The sequence below is a fragment of the Barbatula barbatula genome, assembly GCF_947034865.1.
Source record: "Barbatula barbatula genome assembly, chromosome: 14".
Taxonomy (NCBI): Eukaryota; Metazoa; Chordata; class Actinopteri; order Cypriniformes; family Nemacheilidae; genus Barbatula; species Barbatula barbatula.
The window spans coordinates 19719566-19741526 of record NC_136777.1 but is presented as its reverse complement, the minus strand read 5'-3'; the positions used below and the strand labels follow the sequence as shown (position 1 = coordinate 19741526).

Sequence of the window (21961 nt, the reverse complement as noted above, 5' to 3'; positions counted from 1 at the left end):
TTTTGTCTACATAGAAGTTTCTGAACTGTTCGCAATTCTCGGTTAACTTCACGATAGTTTTGAGTGTGTATCTGCAACATTGCGTGGTTTGGGTGTAATTCTTACATATTGCTTTATTGCTCCCCAGCAACTGATTCATAGGCTTACATTTGCTGATAGATTCATTGCTTTGGTCTGTAGGGCATGGGGTACATCAGTGAGTTGTAAATGGAGTTCATAAAAACCGTCACGTCTTAATAAAACTGTGACTCTATAATCTAGTCTCTATAGCTCTCGCCAAGCTACTGTAGGTGTTCAGTAGTAAAAGATGATAAAGCGGGCCATTTCTGGGTTATGGGTGTGATTCTCACAGAATATATTTTCAATGCATTGAACCATCTGTTTATATTTCACCAAACCCTTGTTGATAAAGTCTAAACATCTGAAAATATCAAAGTTTATGCACAGAACCAGTCTTCAATTCTAAAAAGGCAAATAACATTGCGTTGTGGATGTGACGCAAAAGGAATTTCTTTTTTTACAAACATACTTTGTAGGACTTCGGTGAATTAAAATGCATGGATCAGAAGCAACAATACCCAACAAATAAAGAAGAGACAGCTCTTCATAGACCGTACAATAGTTATTATTAGAGATACAACGATATATATCTATATATCTGTCAATTAAATCTATGTACAGAAATTTGTGCTTTTATATCGAAAATGTTAAGATGTATTTATAGTCAATAATCTTCAGAATCGGTATTGGTATATCACTGTGAATACCAGGTATCGGTGGAGAAATTTAGTTTCAGTCAATCTCTAGTTTTTATATTTTAGTTTAAATGTGCACATTTATGAGGACTATGTGCCACAATATTTATAAGGAGTATTATGGATGTGACCATTCAGAAAGTGGCACCTGACTATGCATATTATGTGTTAAAAATTAAGGTTTTAAATTTAAATAATGCACCAAATAAATCAATAGATAAAAAATATGTAAATGAGAAATGTAGGTTACTGGGGGGCTGCTAAGATATTGTGGGTGGTTGCTAGGTGGTCATACTGTGGACAGATAGACTGTATGTGGCAGATAAATCACAGTGTACCATATGTAGAGTGTGAAACCCATATGTTGAAAATCCTATATAGGAAGGAAGATTCGGCAGTCAATCTGTTCACTAGTTAAGTTTCACTGTTCTGGTACATACAGAAGGCATGCTCGCTCTGTTGCTATAGTAACAGTGACTGCCACAGACACACAAACCAGGATTATACTGATGCACTTTGCTTGGAACGTGAGGGTTCTTTCATGTGCTGTGGAAAGGGAGGAGTTGCATTTAAAGTCCTTTCAAGATGCTTTTATCCTCCTCTTCAAGTTCGTATTTTAACAGAGATGAAATTTTCACATATAAAACAAAAATATCAAAGTGCAGCATTAACATGGGCTAAGTGTGTGAGTCCAAATATACCAAACAGCTTAGGCTGAGCTTGAGGCTGTGCTGCTAAACACCCACTAACATCCTATTCATGTCCCCTTGTGTGCATGTCAGAGAAACAAGCACAGTTACTGTATTGCTTGGTGTAAAACACAGTAAAACACTGTTTTTCCTGGGTACACATAGTCATTGGTATAATTTAACAGTAAACTAATCAATCCAATCAGAATTTAAAGATGAAATGGCCAGTTTTATAATAAAGTAAACTGAAAAAAGTGTACGTTAGTTAAATTTAATTTAAAATTTTTATTTTAAAGTGACGTATTTGTCAGTTATGGTGAACCATACCTGAAATGTGACCTCTGCATTTAACCCATCCAGAGAGTAGTGAAAACAAGCACATCAAGTCGTGAACACACAAACACCCGGAGCAGTGAGCAGCTATCACTGCAGTTAAGAGATAATCACCCCCAAAATTAAAATGATGTCATAATTAAAACACCCTTATGTTGTTCAAAACCTGCATACAACTCTTTCTTCGGTGGAACACAAAATATTAACCCTCAAATGTATATTTTTAGAAATGTCTCAGTGGTTGTGTGTCATACAATGGAAGTCAACGGGGGGCAATGTTGTTTGGTTACCAACACTCTTCTTTTGTGAAATTCATAAAGGTTTTGTACTGATATGAGGGTGAATAATTGATTTTGAAGTGAACGATTCCTTTTACAGCAGTGTAATGTAGTATTGTCATAACTACTGTATATACCATACACAGCATTCATCATTATATTACAAAACATGTGAAATAATTTCATCAATTATTTCATAAAAGCAAAACATTACAAGTGCTTTTTCAGGTGAAGTCCTCAATTTTCAAAATTGCCATAATTGTTGGGATTGCAGTGAATAACGGTGTAAAGCCAGATCAGAAATGACCGGCGATGCAGAACAGGAGACTTTGAATGCCGTAATTATTTCACCGCCATCTTCAGCACAGACATCATAGTCAGGTCATGGCAGGGCACAATACAAATCTGTGTCGAAAATTGCCAAGCTGAATGGCTGAAATAAAAGGCACGCCATTATCTCAATAAACACGAGGCAGGCAACCCAAACAAATGAGTTTTGAGTGCTCTCCTATTCATCTATACACTCATCTGGCTATTTCACAAATAGATCAGGATTCGCCCAACCCATTATGCTTGCCATTGTGAAAACCCGCTTTCAAAAAAAGTGAATTAACGGTAGAGACATATGTACGCCCTGAATTACGGTATTATATTTGTGCACTAGCGGGCGAGTATGCGTGTATATACGTGCATGCATGCGTATGTGTATTGCGGTCTCCCATCACAGTGGTGTGGACATGTAGGTGCCTGTTTTCGAATGTTCCACAGGCCTGATATTGTTGAGATAATCTGCTGAAAAATGATCCGCTCCACACTATCGCCTGCAGAGGAACGTGTGGGCACATCAGCCCCCAACATCAGGAGTCTTGTCTGTCGCTACAGCAACAGTAATGTGCCTGCCATTACCGCAAAGGCATTTGCAAGTGATTCTGCCACAATGCACTTCTGCCAGATTCTAAGCAAACGGACAAAAATGTATCAAATGCCCACGTCCATCTTCTTATTCATCTGTGCCAAAGTATGTTTACACAGCCGCTATGCAACAACGAAGAACTTGCTGTGGGTTTGTGCAACTTGAAATATCAAAATGTGGGTTTGACAGACATTGTGCGATGTCTACTGTTTATAGTTTTTAACCATGAGATTGTTGTGTGAGTACTGTAGGTTAGAGAGGATGATGGTGGGGATGTCTGTCTCTTTAAGAGCTAGTCCTTGAGCAGGTTGGCTTGTTGAGTAGGGAGGTGGATCCTTGTCTTCTGCTACAAACAAGCATTTGTATTAACAAAACGTGTCTCACTACCAGGCTGATCTTGAGGGTGCGCATGTACCGGACTGAATAGTTGTGAGTAGTTTTTGTGTGTGTTTTCAAAAGACTTCCTCATGGTGTATGTATGCGTTTGCAAGATCAGTTTCAACACTCTACTGGAGGGGCCACCAACCACCTCAGGTGTGTAACATCTACAGCGGTTGAAAGTAAGTGTGCTTTTATATCTATTGATTTAATGATGGTTTTAAAAAATCTCCAACAGAAGAGATTGGTTAAGAAGTACCTTTACAACTGCGTGACTTTAAAAATGTATTATATTTTTATGCTAGACTTTTAGAAATAGGTAAAAACAGGTAGTTTATTAAAAAGTTTGTTCATATGAACAATGGCATGTAGTGGAAATGATGTGTTGGACCATTGCTAAGGTAGATGCTGATGAAAGGAGTCACGTGCTGTTTTTCTGTTGAGTTTCCATTGAAGCTCACTGCTAAATAAGATATTAAATCAAATGTTCACAATTTTATGGATTTACAGCCTTAAAAATAAAGGTTAGATAAAAATTTAATAAAAAAATAGAAGGCTTTTCATGGAGATGCCATAAGAGATTCATTTATGGTTCCACAAAGAATCATTCAGTCAAAGGTTCTTTAAAAAAAACATCTCTTTCTAACATTTTTATAATCTAAAGAACATGTTTTGCCACAAAGAACCTTTTAAGAAACACAAAGGTTCTTTGGATGTTAAAGGTTTTGGTTTGGAGACCCATTTAGCCAAAAAAGGATTCTTCTGTGGCATCATGAAGCACTATTATTTTCAAGAGTGTGGGTTACATTTTCTGTGCTCAAGCCTGTCCAATACTCTTAAAAATTCACATATCCTTAAGACTATAACTAATTTCTATATTTATAGTGTTCAGAAGATTTTTTTTACTTTACTACCCATCCTGCTTTATAGATGAATAGTATTAAACAACATGTGTACCTTTCATATCTAAGCAGCATTAAGGTTTTCTAAGATTAAATGTATTTGTGTTTTAAATTATGACATTTTTTGAAGTGCATAAAAAGTGCATTAATACACGCCTGTGACATCACAATCTACATTAATGTACTTAATGCACAAATAGCCAACAATTTACAGAGTTTTACAGAAAAATGCCACAAATTTACAAGAAAACCGTGGAAAACATGTCATTTTATTTAATGGTTTGTAGGATTTTTTTACCGTTTGGGTAATAAATGTATAATTAGTATAATTAATAAGTTGTTTATTCTTTATTATACTATATCTCACTATTATTTAATTTCTACATATTTAAGACAGGTGTCCTTTATCACATTCGTATTGCTGCTTTCTCAAGAAGAACAGTGGTTATAAAGCAGAGCACCCCGCACCTCACCAGTGGTCAAATCACTGCCTCTCATGGCTTATTGTTTAGTTAAAAAAAGAGAAAACCAAACACCTAACAGTCAGAGAGACACATTGGTGACACCTCATGTTGTGTCCTCATGTTAGACCCCTTTAGAACAGGATTTAGACTTTAGATGCTTCATTTCAATTGATATGTTTCACTGTTGTAATACTGTTTAACACTAACCTCTGGATGATTTGTTGCACTTTGATGCTAGGTGAAAGTTGGACCACAGAAATAATACGAATGTTTCTATATTTGTGATCTCAGCTGGATAATGTGTGAAATGGCTTAGACAACTTCTCACCTTTTTCACATCTGACACAGATTAATTAAAAACGGTTAGAAATAGATCCTTATGACCATGAAATAAACACGTGTTATAAATATAGCTTACTATCACTGTCAGGTGTCCGACCAGATGAAAATAAGTGATAATTGACAATCGAATCCCCAGCCAGGACTATGAATGGCTTTCTTTTGTGGAATGAATGCAAATCTCTTAAAATGGAAATGTATCTCTCCTCCAGTTCCACGTTCAACACAAATCCATGAATGAATTCTCATCGGCAGTTCTCAAATCCTTCCATTAAACTACAATGAAAAACCAAGACGGGTGCAGAGAGATGGCCAAAAAGCAGTTATACAATCTACAGATGGCTATCTGGGTCTTACAGCAAAATATGTGGAAATCTCCAGCCTCTCTGTCTCCTTCTCTATCTCGTCTCAATAGTTGTAAAGATCAGTGTTGAATGTTCTGTAGTAGTATCATTTTGTCCTGTGGGATCGATCCCACAAAGGTTTGTTACAAAAATTATCCTAATATTTCACCACTGGTGTGTTCATCTTAAACAGCATTGCTTATGCTGCAACCTTTTGTAATGCGACGTGGAATAATGTGCAGGCCTACACACAGGAACAACAAAAAAAGTCATAGACAAAACAAAAGGATTCACGCCAGACCTCATCTCAGAATCTCGGAACAGTTCAGAACTGGAAACAGACAAACAAGCTGATGCAGGAGTGGTGTTGTTTTGTTGTAAGTGTCCACCATGAAAGATTCACACGGGGGTTTAAATTATTAAGCGAGTGTGTGTTGACTGTTCAGTGGTCGGGTTTCACTTTGTTTGATGTTTGGAGAGAGTGTGAAAGCGTTTCTTCATTCCGACTCATGTTTGAGGTTACCGGCGTCATGGGCGGCAACCACCCTATAGCATCCTTTCTTTTTATTGCTTTATCTTTCACATTCATAATATCTGTTGACAGAATTGATACATAAATGTACAGTGTTATTTTAAGAATGCTAAAGTGATTAATTTTATTTTTTCAGATTGCCCTGCAACATGAATCTCAGTGAAGTTCTGCTGCTGTGTGGCTGCTGTGCGCTCTTTAAACAGAACTGTGAAGCTCAAGGTAAATACTTCATGCCGAAATACACCAAAAGTCATGCACCATAAAGTTATATTTTTATGACGTTTTGCAATATGTTTGTGCCAAGAGGTTGCTCTTCCATAGTAAGATAGATTTAATAGAGTTGTTTATTTTACAATAGCTATCAACTTATTCTCAGATGTTTCTCTTAAAATTACTGGAGAAATAACAATATTAACAATTGAGACTGTAATTGGTCAAACAAATGAAGATTCTTTTTTGTAATTTGACCATTTGTTGTTGACCGTAAAACAAATCCTGTAAAACGTTTTAATTTTCCATCAGCTGAGGCGTGTAAATTGAAGTTTTGTTACATAAAATTGTTATTCTTGTAAATTAGCTTTTTTTCCTGTTTTCCCCCCTGTAATTTAAATCTGTAAAAACAGCAAATGTTTGTTAAATTACTGTTTTTTACAGTACACATGAAAAATCTGTAAAAAAAACAAATCTGAGCTCAGTTTGTGGCATTGTGTAAATCTCTTGTGTTTTTCTCAGGAGAAATATTTAAGACATAAGAGACGTTTCCATTTGCTATCCATTTAAAATCATTGATGTCTAAGAGAAATAATTTAGATAATAAAGAAATCTCACCTGTGATTTTTTTCTTTCTTATGGGTGGCTACTAGTTGGTGTTGTTTTATGGATGGTTTTATCGTTTTTAGGATTCAATAAATCGGTAATATGTTCGTCATTACCAAAATAAATATTTTATTATTGATTAATGCAGTAAAATAGTTATGTAGTATGTACAAGCATGAATCATAATGGCAGATGCAGTTAAGATCAAAGAATCGCTCTTACAGGCTATTCATTTCCTCAAGCAGTCGCTGCCAACTGTACTGCAACAGAATCCTGCCGAACACATTACATAAAACTCAGCATCAGACCTTTGAAGACTCTTTTGTGGGGGATCTATCTCTCGAGTATTCAGCTGTGAAATTCCTTTCTGCTTAGAGAATGTGAAAAATCTGCGTCTCAGTTGTTGGCCGCGAGACACAGAGTTTGCGTGTCTGGCGCGCGTGTCAGGCCAAAGGTCAATGCCCAAAACCCTAGCCTCTGTAAAGCAATCTGGAGGAAATGTCAGCGGTCTGTGGTTGGAGAAGGGGGACTCTTGATTTGTACTTGTCTGTCCTGGCAAAATGTTTTTCTAGCAGTGCAAACGCTTGAGTGGTCATCGGGGCCGAATGATCCTACATCTCACCGGGATCTAGTTACCTCCTCGCAGAGTACGGCCGGCCTTCTCTTTCACCCCACCTGCTCTGAAATGAGACACACATGCACACAGCCACTCTCTGAAGCTTGTGGAGTGTGTGGTCTGTCTAGGCATGAAGTTGAAGGGAAACCCCATACCTGCATGTAACACTGGCACCAAGGATCCGAGCTCGGCTACGAGGTTCTGGAGAATATTGGGTTTCAGGGAAGGAATAAATTTAGCTCGCTCTGCTTTTCACATGCAGCGAGTCCACTCAAAGGGGAGCATGGATTTCCCCAAGAGGTGATTCACAGAGACTGAAGGATGGGGACGGTCACAGCACCTGTCTCACTGCACTCATGGCCAGAAACCTTCAGAAATGCGTCTATGTGAGCTGTTGGCAACCTGGCCATTGTTAACAAATGAAATGATCACTTTAGCCTCTGATACATCCTTCTTCAGTGTATATCAAGGCACAATGAATCAGCACACGACAGATCGAATCAGCAGGCATCTCACAAAATATGTACAGGTTGTATGTCGTGCGAAAATTAAAGAAATTAATTTAAATGTACAGTCTATAGACTATACAGGCTTTTTATGCCCATTGACAAACTTACTTTCATGTGGCCTCACAAATATATTTGATGTCTAAGTATGTTGATCTGACATTCATTCATTCATTCATTCATTTTCTACCGCTTATCCGGGGCCGGGTCGCGGGGGCAGCAGTCTAAGCAGAGATGCCCAGACATCCCTCACCCTAGACACTTCCTCCAGCTCTTCTGGGGGGACACCGAGGCGTTCCCAGGCCAGCCGGGAGACATAGTCCCACCAGCGTGTCCTAGGTCTTCCCCGGGGTCTCCTCCCGGTCGGACGGGCCCGGAGCACCTTCCGGGGAAGGCGTCCAGTAGGCATCCGTAACAGATGCCCAACCCACCTCAGCTGACCCCTCTCGATGTGGAGGAGCAGCGGCTCTACTCCGAGCTCCTCCCGGGTGACCGAGCTTCTCACCCTATCTCTAAGGGATCGCCCAGCCACCCTGCGGAGGAAGCTCATTTCAGCCGCCTGTATCCGGGATCTTGTCCTTTCGGTCATGACCCAAAGCTCATGACCATAGGTGAGAGTAGGAATGTAGATTGACCGGTAAATTGAGAGCTTCGCCTTGCGGCTCAGCTCTTTCTTCACCACGACGGACCGGTACATCGACCGCATTACTGCAGAAGCTGCACCGATCCGTCTGTCAATCTCCCGTTCCATCCTTCCCTCACTCGTGAACAAGACCCCGAGATACTTAAACTCCTCCACTTGAGGAAGGAACTCTCCACCAACCTGAAGTGGGCAAGCCACCCTTTTCCGACTGAGGACCATGGCCTCGGATTTGGAGGTACTGATTTTCATTCCAGCCGCTTCACACTCTGCTGTAAACCGTCCCAGTGCATGCTGAAGGTCCTGGTTTGAAGGGGCCAACACGACAACATCATCCGCAAATAGCAGAGACGAGATCGTGTCGTCCCCAAACCTGACACCCTCCGGCCCCTGGCTGCGCCTAGAAATTCTGTCCATAAAAATTACGAACAGAACCGGTGACAAAGGGCAGCCTGCCGGAGTCCGACATGCACTGGGAACAAGTCCGACTTACTGCCGGCAATGCGAACCAAGCTCCTGCTCCGGCCGTACAGGGACCTGACAGCCCTTAGCAAAGGACCACAGACCCCATACTCCCGAAGCACCCTCCACAGGATGCCACGAGGGACACAGTCGAATGCCTTCTCCAAATCCACAAAACACATGTGGATTGGTTGAGCAAACTCCCATGAACCCTCCAGCACCCTGTAGAGGGTGTAGAGCTGGTCCAGCGTTCCACGGCCTGGACGAAAACCACACTGTTCCTCCTGAATCCGAGGTTCTACTATCGGCCGTATTCTCCTCTCCAGTACCCTGGCATAGACTTTCCCGGGAAGGCTGAGAAGTGTGATCCCCCTGTAGTTGGAACACACCCTCCGGTCCCCCTTCTTAAAAAGAGGGACCACCACCCCGGTCTGCCATCCCAGAGGCACTGTCCCCGACCGCCACGCGATGCTGCAGAGGCGTGTCAGCCAAGACAGCCCCACAACATCCAGAGACTTGAGGTACTCAGGGCGAATCTCATCCACCCCCGGTGCCTTGCCACTGAGGAGTTTCTTGACTACCTCGGTGACTTCGGCTTGGGTGATGGACGAGTCCACCTCTGAGCCCTCAGCTTCTGCTTCCTCAATGGAGGACGTGACGGTGGGATTGAGGAGATCCTCGAAGTACTCCTTCCACCGTCCGACGACATCCCCAGTTGAGGTCAACAGCCTCCCACCTCCACTGTAAACAGCATTGGTAGGGCACTGTTTCCCTCTCCTGAGGCGCCGGACGGTTTGCCAGAATCTCTTCGAGGCCAGTCGATAGTCCTTCTCCATGGCCTCACCAAACTCCTCCCAGGCCCGAGTTTTTGCCTCCACAACCACCCGGGTAGCAGTCCGCTTGGCCTGCCGGTACCTGTCAGCTGCCTCAGGAGTCCCACAGGCCAACCAAGCCCGATAAGACTCCTTCTTCAGCTTGACGGTTTCCCTTACTTCCGGTGTCCACCACCGGGTTCGGGGATTCCCGCCTCGACAGGCACCGGAGACTTTACGGCCACAGCTCCGAGTGGCCGCTTCGACAATGGAGGCGGAGAACATGGTCCACTCGGACTCAATGTCTCCAGCCTCCCTCGGGATCTGGTTGAAGCTCTGCCGGAGGTGGGAGTTAAAGATCTCTCTGACAGGAGACTCGGCCAGGCGTTCCCAGCAGACCCTTACAGTACGTTTGGGCCTGCCGAGTCTGTCCAGCTTCCTCTCCTGCCATCGGATCCAACTCACCACCAGGTGGTGATCAGTTGACAGCTCCGCCCCTCTCTTAACCCGAGTGTCCAAAACATATGGTCGCAGGTCAGATGAAACAACCACAAAGTCGATCATCGACCTGCGGCCTAGGGTGTCCTGGTGCCACGTGCACTGATGGACACCCTTATGCTTGAACATGGTGTTCGTTATAGACAAACTGTGACTAGCACAGAAGTCCAATAACTGAACACCGCTCGGGTTCAGATCAGGGGGGCCGTTCCTCCCAATCACGCCCCTCCAGGTGTCACTGTCGTTGCCGACATGGGCGTTGAAGTCCCCCAGTAAGACGACGGAGTCCCCAGTCGGAGTACTTTCCAGCACCCCTCCCAGAGACTCCAAGAAGGTCGGGTACTCTGCACTGCCGTTCGGCCCGTAGGCACAAACAACAGTGAGAGACCTAACCCCGACCCGTAGGCGCAGGGAAACGACCCTCTCGTTCACCGGGGTAAACTCCAACACATGGCGGGAGAGCTGGGGGGCTATAAGCAGACCCACGCCAGCCCGCCGCCTCTCCCCATGGGCAACTCCAGAGTGATGAAGTGTCCATCCTCTCTCGAGGAGTGTGGTTCCAGAGCCCAAGCCATGCGTAGAGGTGATCCCGACTATCTCTAGTCGGAACCTCTCAACCTCACGCACCATCTCAGGCTCCTTCCCCGCCAGCGAGGTGACGTTCCACGTCCCTAGAGCTAGCTTCCGTGTCCAGGGATCGGGCTGTCGAGGCACTCTCCTCCGACTGCCGCCCGATCCACTACGCACCGACCCCCTATGGTCCCTCCCGCACGTGGTGAGCCCACGGGAAGGCGGCCCCACGTCGCTCCTTCGGGCTGAGCCCGGCCGGACCCCGATCTGACAATTAATCTTAAATCAGTATTTATTTGCCATAACAACAGTATAGATCTTCAACAGGGTGAAAGTATCAAATTATTTTACAATTACACGTAATAAAGCTACACAAATACAATCAAACTACACAAGAAAAAAGGCAAAGACATAGCAACAATCAAAATTATTTGATTTCTTTTAATTCCACAGACACCTGACTATTTAGTCTAAACAAGAATTCATATATTTTTCATGAGGTGGCAATTCTTATCAATTCGTACAATGTGAATTGTACAAAAACATAAGATTATTAGAAAAAACGTCATACACTCTTTGAAATAAAGGTGACGCATTGTGCCTTTTTTGTCTAAAAGGTTCCATAAAAACAATTCTTCTACAGCTTTGAATAAGCCTTTTGAAGCATCTTTATTGTTTAGAGTGTATAATGACCACTAGTGACCAACATTTCATTTATTTATTTAAAAAATGATTATACATATTATTCCAGTGACCTTGAAACATTTTTCGAAACAATTTCTGAGGAATTTCAAAGGAAATCTGAACACAAAGCAGTTTACATCATGTCACACTTAAATTTTTTGGAAATAGGCCAGAAGGTTTGAATTTCAAGAAAACACATTTTCTGTGTGGTATTTGACTGGGTTCATAAAGTACAAACAATGCCATTTCATTCAGTTTCTGTATATGTACATAGCAAACAATCATGTACCACAAGACAATCTGTTGTATGATGTCGTACATTCTGTTGATCTTAAATATTGTTTCAGTTTCAAACTACATTCCTTAGCTTTTCTCAGCTGTTTATGAGCTTACTCTTCATGTTGTTGAATGAGGTTGCTTCAGGAGATAACACTTTTCAGCTGTTCTTGTGATAGCAAATAAATCTGCTCATGCATTGTTCAATGCTCTGTGTGTTTCCAGGAAGAAATGTTTTACAGTTGGCTTGATTAAACGGAAAATACCTCTCATTCCAGCTCCAGTGACCGATCAGGAGCTTACACATGTTTTGTCTCACACGCCAGCTGTTCTCGCAAATATAGTTACAGGATTTAGTGAGCATGTCCGATGATAAATATTGGATTCTCACAATTGCACACGTGATTACCACACTTAACGTTATTCACATACATGCAGCCTCCTGGCTGTTTGAAATATTTATTCTGGTGTAGCATAAATACTGTCCCTATACATAGAGCCTATGATGTAACAAGGCTGCTTTTACTCTTGGGCTGTGTTTAGAGGTTTAAAGGTAGGGGTTGGGCCTTGGGCGATGGCAAATTCTTGTGATGTTCGGGCAAAGCTCGTACGGGCGGAGACATGAGCACATTCCTCTCCTCCCACAGCACACGCTTCTCTCGTGCCCATCACCGCAGACACACGCGCTTCCTGGACGTCCCCCAGCACACATACAGTACACACGCACCCCGGACAAACATCTACACACCCTGCTGCAAAACTCAATACTGCGTAAGCACAGCCAAGATGTCTAAATCATTGAAATGGGGGTGTGTAGATATTCAGAAACATCATAAAGCTTTTCATGTTAGAGAAGTTCAAGGCTTTTGGTTCAGATTACATTTCTAGACAAATTACACATAATGTGCTTTAAGATGTTTGTGGATTGTTTTGAAAGGTTCTTTGAAATGAACTGACTCATAAAAATACCAGAGGCTGTTTTTCTTGTTGCGTGTGATGTGGATAACACGGTAGGAGGATGTGTTGTTTATTTGTCTTGTATTTTTTGCAATTATCCTCTCTCTTACATCACAGACGTCTGATTAAAAAAAAACGTGAAGTTGTTTTGCCAGAAACCTGTAAAATAACGTTAATGTAGGTATTACGTATAACATCAGTAAAATGTTTGCACATTTGCAACCTGTTTCTGTAGTTTAACCTTTTCTGTAATTTAACTTTTTACCATATTTCAAAAATATGTGCAAATTTGGTCAAATAAAACAGTAAAATTACTGTAAAAATTACAGATCTTTTTACAGTTGTTGGTTCTGCAAAATGCTTCATTTTGTTGCTGTATTTTTTTATGTTATTAATGTGTTGTGTTAAGAAATGGTATGTTTATTTACAATAGTAAAAATTATTAATTATTATTCAATGTTATTATTAATATCATTATTATTTAGAGTAAATTGCAATGGATACAACAATGATATTTAACTGTTTAGTTTTTTCTTTCATTAGAGTTATGATTAATCTGGTAACAACTACAGCATATTTTAGGAATACAGTAAAATTACACAAATGAGAATCACTGTTAGAATAATTACATATATAGAAAAAAACATGAAAGATGACCTAGAGATTCTTGAGTGATTTTTTTATTTATTTAACCTGCAGTGAGTTTGTTTTACATTCATTTTACAGTCATAATAAACAGCATTAATACAGAACCACAAGGGAAAATGATGAGAACTATTAGTTGGTGTCTCTGTGTCGAAATTAAGTCGTTTTTCCAATGGCTATGGCTGTTGTTCACTAGTCATTATGCTACATAAGCTGTTGAAAACTGACACCAATCGCACATGCCTTCTTCAAGTGACAAACACCTAAAAGATTTAAAGAGAGTCTCTTAAAGAGACAGTTATGTAAAGGACTCATTTACTCTCATTTGAAGAGGAAATATCATTGGCAGTGTTAACTGACAAAGTGTCTGTTTTGCCTTTTTCGGATTAAAGGAAAGTCTAAGTCATGAAATCAATACCGTTTCATGTTTTTATTTTAAGTGATCAGGACATAATCGAGTAACTCAGAGATGATGTATTTTTGTAGGCTAATCCAGAAGTAAGAGCTGCGCTTGTTCCCTCAACCGAAAGCCTACGCATTTTTCCCAGAGTTTTGGACGATCGTAAAAAATAAGCTCTGTGATTAACAAAGGTGTATGTTTTTGACACGTTTTGTCTATCACGATAATCTTTACTCAGCATTTGCTACCTTTGAAGCTGAAATTCAATCGGCAGAAGAAAAAAGCTAACACGAGGCTATAGGCAGACTACACTTAAGGTCGCTCGATATCCACGTCATCACCACCAAGCCTCCGACAACTCTTTCAAACTTTATAAAAGATTTGTTCCTTGTTAAGTAATTACTCCGTGAATGAATCTGCATCTAAGTTTTAAGAGATTTGGGCCCATATTTTGTTGCATTGTTGTGAGCTTTATATGCGCAATGACGTCAAACGTCCCCACCAAAGGAAGTAGTCGCTTTTAGCAACTTGTTAGCAACCGCTGTTTTTAAGACACATAAAGGCTTTTAAAAATCCCAAGTGGGTTATAATTCATACAATATTTAGAGGTTTTGTTTGACACAGACCTTCTTCCGGGCAATTCACCAAAAACCCATAGACTTTGGAGCGATGTAACCCGAAGTCCTAAAATGCTAACTCGCTTCTGGGGTTTGCATACAAAAATACGTCATCTCTGAGGTCCTCAATACTGTAAGTAGCTATTGTTTTAAGTAGGGGGAAGCTCAGTATATTCAATTAAATGTAGACTTCTCTTTACAGTGACATTACCCTCAGTAGAAACATCTCTACCGCTTTCAGTCAGTAACTGCACGTGTGAACTTGGCCACGGAAAATGTGCTGAAAACGGCAAATGCAGGTGAGCTGGCTCATTTAAAATATTTCAAAAAACGGTTGTACTCAAACAACATTGGACCCCATTGACTTCTCTTGTATGGACACAAAACCACTGATACATTTCTCAAAATATTTTCTTTTGTGTTTCACAAGAAAGAGTCATATTCACCCTTACAGAAATTGCACAGATTTCAAGTTTTTCACATGTGATCACACGTATGTGAAATGTGTGTTTTTCTAACACTTTTGTGTGAATCCTATGTAAATTCCCATGTGATACACGTGGAGACATCAAGTCAAGTCAGCTTTATTTATATACCGCTTTAAACAATTTTCATTGTTACAAAGCAGCTGTACAAGAAAACATTGACTATAAGTAAAACATAAAAGGTTATGGAAGTCAAAACACAGGTCAAATATCAGACACACAATAAATTCCTATATGCAGTGTTAATTAAATAAGACTATAATCACACGTGTGTTTTTTTACACGTGATCACATGAGTTTCACATGAAAATGTACATGGGATTAACACAAAAGTGTTCCAAAAACGCACTTTTCATGTGTGATCACATGTGTTTTTTGCACCTGTGAATTTCGTGTGTCTTTTCTGTAAGGGCATGTTTTGAATAAATGATTTCAGAATTTTTATTTTTGGGGGTAAAACACTCCTTAAAAGCATCTTTGACCAAGTCCAGAATAAAGTATTGGTACATGTGGTATAAGTAATATAGCCATTATTGTATACTATATAGCACTTATTTAATAATATTTTTAAATGGAATTTCCATGCTAAATGCTTCAGGTAACCGTATGCTACATGGCAGTAAAAAACAAATTGCTTTCCAAATCTCATTACTTTGAATGTCAGTGGCATCCAGTTTAAAAAATATATATACTGTAGTTATCTTCCATTTTAATTCAACAGATTTCTGTATATTAATGTATATGTTGACAAATAATGAGCAAAGCATACTTTGTAAACGTCCAGTTGAGTCACTACATTGGGGTGCATTGTGGGACAGCATGCTCTGTTTGTATACTGCACATTTGGCTACTTGTAGTAGGTCAATCTGCTTATCAGATACTGCAGAGTATCTAGATAAAAGTATTTGATTTGGCTTCTGTTAATGTGTGCTGGTGATGTGCTTCAGGTGTGATCCAGGATGGGGTGGACCACGCTGTGACGATTGTGTGCGAATGCCTGGATGTGTCCACGGCACTTGTCATCAGCCCTGGCAGTGCACCTGTATGGATGGGTGGACAGGGCGATTCTGCGACAAAGGTGATTTATTATTCATGAGTGCAAATTATTTAATCACGACACACTGTTTGACCTGACAGCTCTGTTTTGTCCCTGCAGATATTTACGTGTGTTCCAGAGAGGAGCCGTGTCAGAACGGAGCCACCTGTGTTCTGAATGACTCAGGGGAATATCAGTGCTTCTGTCCTGAAGGTTTTCATGGACGGGACTGTGAATTGAAAACAGGACCTTGCCAAAAGACAAAGTGAGAAGGGTTTTCATTGACACATTGCTAATGCATACATTCTCTGAGAATTTATATGCATATACAGTTTAAACGAAAATGTCACACCCACAATGCTGGAAATGCCTAAAAGTACATCTGAGAAATACGTTTAAGCGTTAACACAAGTGGTTTCTGCGGCCAATCTCATATTAATCTTGAGTACCTATAGAGTAGTACTCCATACTTTGTGCCTTCGAAGAGTCTTTAGTTTGTTCACATATATAAAAGACAAATACAGCTGTACTATTATTTCCGAACACAGTCCAGCTCCTGAAGGCGTTAGTGGAACTATACCACGAGTACACAATACATCATCGCATTATCCCAGCAACTGTTGATTCACTGTAAATTTGTGTTGTTTACATTATGCACATACGCACCAATTGCCAAAAAAACACAGACATATGACTCAGTTTAACTTCCCACGTGCGTTTCATGTGGGACCGCTCCATCTATCATATCAAACGATCTGCAAATCCAGCGTTATATCTATCCCCATTTCATGTTGGATACAACAAAAAAGATTTAAAATGTGAAATAAGTACATAGGTTTGGCTTTTTAATCAAACATTTTGTTTAAACTGTGATGCTTAATAAGCAATTTTAAGACTTTTGCGTCGGTCCTACACCGTTGCCTATACACAGAGACGTGCATACCCGCCGTAGCCTGACACGCACCACTCCAAAAATGTAACAGGGTGTCAATGCAACGCGCATTGCCTGTCAACCCAGAAAACAATGCAGTAAAAACAAAAACCGGTACGTTGCCTACAGAGTAGAGGCTACACCGTAGATCCAACGCAGAAGTAAAATCCCCCTAAAAACTGGCACAGGCAATACAACAAGCAGAACAATGTGATGCCTCTGCAGTGCATTTTTTGTAATTCAATGAGTTCATTAGTGGCACTGTAAGAGCTCAATGATACTAACACACTGCAGCTGCACCCCTACTGTTCCTAACAAGAGGACTAAAACAAATTCACTGACTGGTTTCCAGGGAAACTGTGTTACATCGGATTGGACGGTTGTACTGCTGCCCTACAGACACAAAATGACTTCAAATGAGTTGTTATACTGTTTGGTTTAGCTGGTTTAGCACATAACATGACTGGCTTTACAGTATACAGTTTATGAAAATAGAAGAGCAATGTTTTGTATGATAAAATACAGTAAATACCAAAAGTGATGTCCATGTTTGAACAATTGATGTCGTTGCTCTTTATTTAGGTAAATATGCATAAAAATTGGCTTCTATGCATTTATGGGTTTTGACCATTTTGTACCACTGCCTCATAGTTTGATGGTTTAATCTAAGATGAGTGGTCATAAAAAGCAAATATCGTCCGGCGGTGCATATTTATACATCACTTTTGGCTACTTAGTAATGTATTCAAGGGTTGATTCCCCGAAGATGTAAAATATTTGGGGCGCATGATTAAATAACTACTTTAACCATTTGATGAAGCGTATATAACTGAGATATCACGTTTTTATTATCATATTCCTGTGTGTGCTGCTTCAGGTCCCCTTGTAAGAATGGTGGTCTGTGTGAAGATCTGGGAGGTTACGCTCCAGAATTGTCTTGTCGATGCCTGGTTGGCTTCACGGGGCCCCGCTGTGAGACCAACATGGATGACTGCCTAATGCGCCCTTGTGCCAACGGTGCCACCTGTTTGGATGGCGTAAACCGCTTTTCCTGCCTTTGCCCTGTGGGTTTTACCGGCCGTTTCTGCACCATCAACCTGGACGACTGTGTCAGTCAGCCCTGCTCCAACGGAGGACGGTGTATAGATAGAGTCTCTGCCTTCCAGTGCGTCTGCCTCCCAGGTTACACCGGGAGGACTTGCGAGGTTCCCCTCTGGGAAACGAAAGAGCTCCTTTCATTTAGAGGTGCCCCAAACTGGGGTGGAGCAAGTGGCGTTACGCAGAGCAAATCCACTCCCAGAAATCAATCACATGTTAGCACCACTAGCGGAGATGAGAGACGCTTGTTTAAAATTTCAGTGAAGGAGGTGGTGACTCAACACGAGGCTACTGGGCTTTCAGAGTTGCAGCTCATCATTCTGCTGGTGTTAGGCGGCATGACTTTGGCCATGGTGGCGCTAACAGCTGGTCTGGTGCTACGAGGACATTGCCTGGACCGATCTGCTCGCTGCCAGTGCAGACCACCCCCCAGCCACCATTACCCATTCCATCGGTGTCGGACGCAGAGGCAACGGCCTGTGCCGGCGCAGCAGGAATGCAAAATCAGTTTCCTTCAGTCTCCCGCACCACCTGACCTTCAGAAGAAAAGGTTGAACACAAACATAATTTAGAGGGGCTGGATATGAGCTGATGATTGGCCAAAACAAGAAATCGCTCTTGTTAAAGTAAAAAAGACACTTTTGACATTCATGTCCATTAGTGGCCACTCAACAGACAGTACAAGTAAATTGGAGAGTTGGTTGCTAGTGAAAGGACACCATGAAGTGGTTATTACCAAGAGTGATTACATTGAAAAGAAAACAATAAAAAAACAGAGATGCCACAAATGAGGCATGGACTGCTGAGGGAACACTAGACAAGTCTAATATCAAAATTGAACATGTGTTTACTATTCTTAAAATTACCCCATTTGTCCTTTGCAACTGACGTGACAGACCTCCTATTTTAAAGTCCCTCCAGCCATTTGTTATCAAAACAATTCCTGAGGGATTTAAAGTAAACCCTATCCAACGTTTCTTCCTGTAAAGGTCCTGTTTTCAAAATGAAATGGGTTGATGCTTCATGTTGACTTTGAGGTGCACTAGGAACTATTGATGTCTGTGCTCACAGAGTACAAAGAAAGGCACTAAACAACTCAAACATAAAAATATATCTTCCATATATTCATGTTCAATCAGGACTTTATGTAATGTAATATAGCTTGTTTAGGCCACATGATTAGAGACACTTTGAGATCAGAGAACATTTAAAAAATAAATTATCTCAAAATGGGCTTTTTTGCCAAACGCATTTATCACATTGTTTAAATTGTAAAATACTGCAACGTTAGTGTGTGTATATGCCAAGTTATTTTTTTAGTACTGAGTAGCGTATATGTTCTATGAAAGGGTAATTTGTTCCTATTAACATATTGTGATTCTTCTTTAAGCTAGACAGCAATATCAATCATTTCAAAGGGACAATTTGTGACAACAGTATTCTCAAGTGTAAATATAATTTATTTATGTATTTATTGGTGAAATGTATATATATTTTTTAAGTGCATTTTTATACAAAACTGTGTGTTCAAGTTGTAAACTGTGGAAACTTGTATCTCCATGTTTAATGCAAAAGCTACATAAGAGAGACTGGGCAAAGTCAAGTTAATCTATACTAAAGAAATCTCCCGGCATGACTCACCTTGACATTAAGTTTATAAGGGGTTAAAATAGCAACGAACACAAAAGCTGCTAAGCATTACAATCCAGATTTTTTTATAAAATATTTGTAAATTGGAAGGTTCGAATCTAGTCACATTGTATTCAAGCTAAACATGTAAAAGTATTCACAAATGTGCTTTTTGTGTGTACATCTGTGTTTTCTGGCACATAACACTGATGATGATTGTATATCAATGGTGTGAAACTGCAAAACAAGTTCAAGAAAATACAATCTTTCCCCTTAATTTTGCCTTATATTAATTAAACCCAAATGTCTCATTGAAAAAATTTCAATTTCCAATATGTCACAGATGGTGATCATTATGTATTGTGGCATAAAAGCAATATATTAACTGACACAAGCCAGAATCCAACCAGGGCTAACAATCAGTATGCATATTAAATACTTAATACTCAAATGATTTTTCATCGGAAAAAAGTACGATACAGTAGTCATGTGTGAGTAAAGCTGAGAAGTTCATAAGATGCTTAATATGTATATCTGCACACCTCACTTTAAGGGTTTTACTTCAGAACTTGTCTCTCTATCGCCCTCTCTGTTTGAAATAGAAAACTGCAGTTTACTTGTGTTTCTGTGCACAAATCTGATGGGTTGAGAAATAACGTCACCCCATGCGCCATGCGCCTACTCCAGGCAGGAGTTATTTTACAAGCTAAAAACCTGATTGTGTGAATTCTTCCATTCTTTACACCAAATAATTTTCTTTCCTGATTTCATATGTACCTGGCCTATATCGAGCTGACAGGTGATTGCTCCTTCTCATTGTGGTGCAAAGTTGACATCCAATGTAGACAAGTTGTCATGTGTCAAAGACCCACTAAAATAATTTATAACAAACATTTGTATTAAATCCTAAATCCATTCCCCCTTATCGCATGTCTTTTTGTATTTACAGACATTACGTAAATTATATCTATGACACAAATACTCACCGACATAAGCACCACCTTTCTTGCCAAGTCCGACCATACAAGTCTTTTAATGTAGGCTTTTTGTTCTTGAGATTTTTTTCCTTACAAAAAAGTGTTTTTATTCAGTAAAAAAGGCTGACAGTGTGGAAAAGATATGTCAGATAAATTAAAATATATGCACAGTTCAAAAGACCACTTAATGTGGAGATTTTCCCTGGCATCTAGCGGTGAGGTTGCGAGTTGCAACCAATGGCTCACACCCCTCCCGCCCTCCCTTTTGATGCACTATGGAGCTATATGGAGCTATATATGCTTTAGAGCTATACTGTAACTTAGAAACAGCATGGTAAATTCCATGTAAGGGGAACCGCGGTGTATGTAGATAAACAACTCATTGTAAGGTAATAAAAATATAACGCACCGTTATTTAAGGTCTTTATACATAGTATATGTACATATTACATTTCTGTAAATAGATCCTCCTAAATATTACACAAACATCTTCAATGTTAATAATACATAAATTAATTGTGAAATACATTTTTTGCCAAATACTGTCAATTGAGCATGTTTTGACAACAATACTAAAGTTAATACTCTTTAACTGATATGGGTATATAGATTGCTCATAGACAGATACATTTAAACAAAAAAGAGAGACAGTTAAAATGGCCTCATCAGTTCTTGCTGGTAGAGGCTATATAATTATGTTGGCTTTTATAAAGTTTCACAGTAAATTTATCTTTCTTATTCTTCTGCATCTAACTCCTCCTATAGCCTACAGCTCCTATACGCTCACCTAAAGTATTATTAGGAACACCTGTTCAATTTCTCATTAATGCAATTATCTAATCAACCAATCACATAGCAGTTGCTTCAATGCATTTAGGGGTGTGGTCCTGGTCAAGACAATCTCCTTAACTCCAAACTGAATGTCAGAATGGGAAAGAAAAGTGATTTAGGCAATTTTGAGTGTGGCATGGTTGTTGGTGCCAGACGGGCCGGTCTGAGTATTTCACAATCTGCTCAATTAATTACTGGGATTGTGTTTCATTGAGGTATGCAGCAAATCAATTGTGAAGGCACAACACGCACAACCTTGAGGCGGATGGGCTACAACAGCATCAGACCACACCGGATACCACTCATCTCCACTACAAATAGGAAAAAGAAGCTACAATTTGAAGACTGAAAAAATGTTGCCTGGTCTGATGAGTCTTGATTTCTGTTGAGACATTCAGATGGTAGAGTCAGAATTTGGCGTAAACCGAATGAGAACGTGGATCCATCATGCCTTGTTAACACTGTGCAGGCTGGTGAGCATTGTTTCTGACCATGTCCATCCCTTTATGACCACCCTGTTCCCATCATCTGATGGCTACTTCCAGCAG

General features: G+C 40.4%; 1 protein-coding gene across 1 annotated transcript; it reads left to right on the top strand.

Annotated features, from left to right (window-relative positions):
• The first annotated feature begins 3313 nt into the window (after positions 1-3313).
• On the top strand, positions 3314-20522 carry dlk2 (delta-like 2 homolog). Its single transcript, XM_079473609.1, has 6 exons — positions 3314-3528; positions 6064-6146; positions 14629-14725; positions 15859-15989; positions 16068-16212; positions 17756-20522. The coding sequence occupies exons 2-6, from the start codon at positions 6077-6079 to the stop codon at positions 18546-18548; spliced, it is 1236 nt and encodes a 411-aa protein (XP_079329735.1). The 5' UTR covers positions 3314-3528; positions 6064-6076; the 3' UTR covers positions 18549-20522.
• Positions 20523-21961: the final 1439 nt, after the last annotated feature.

Coding starts and splice junctions, on each gene's coding strand:
- dlk2 (XM_079473609.1), top strand. CDS start 6,077: ATGAATCTCAGTGAAGTTCTGCTGCTGTGTGGCTGCTGTGCGCTCTTT. Junction 14,726..15,858: donor GCTGAAAACGGCAAATGCAG/GTGAGCTGGCTC, acceptor GATGTGCTTCAG/GTGTGATCCAGGATGGGGTG. Junction 16,213..17,755: donor GGACCTTGCCAAAAGACAAA/GTGAGAAGGGTT, acceptor GTGCTGCTTCAG/GTCCCCTTGTAAGAATGGTG.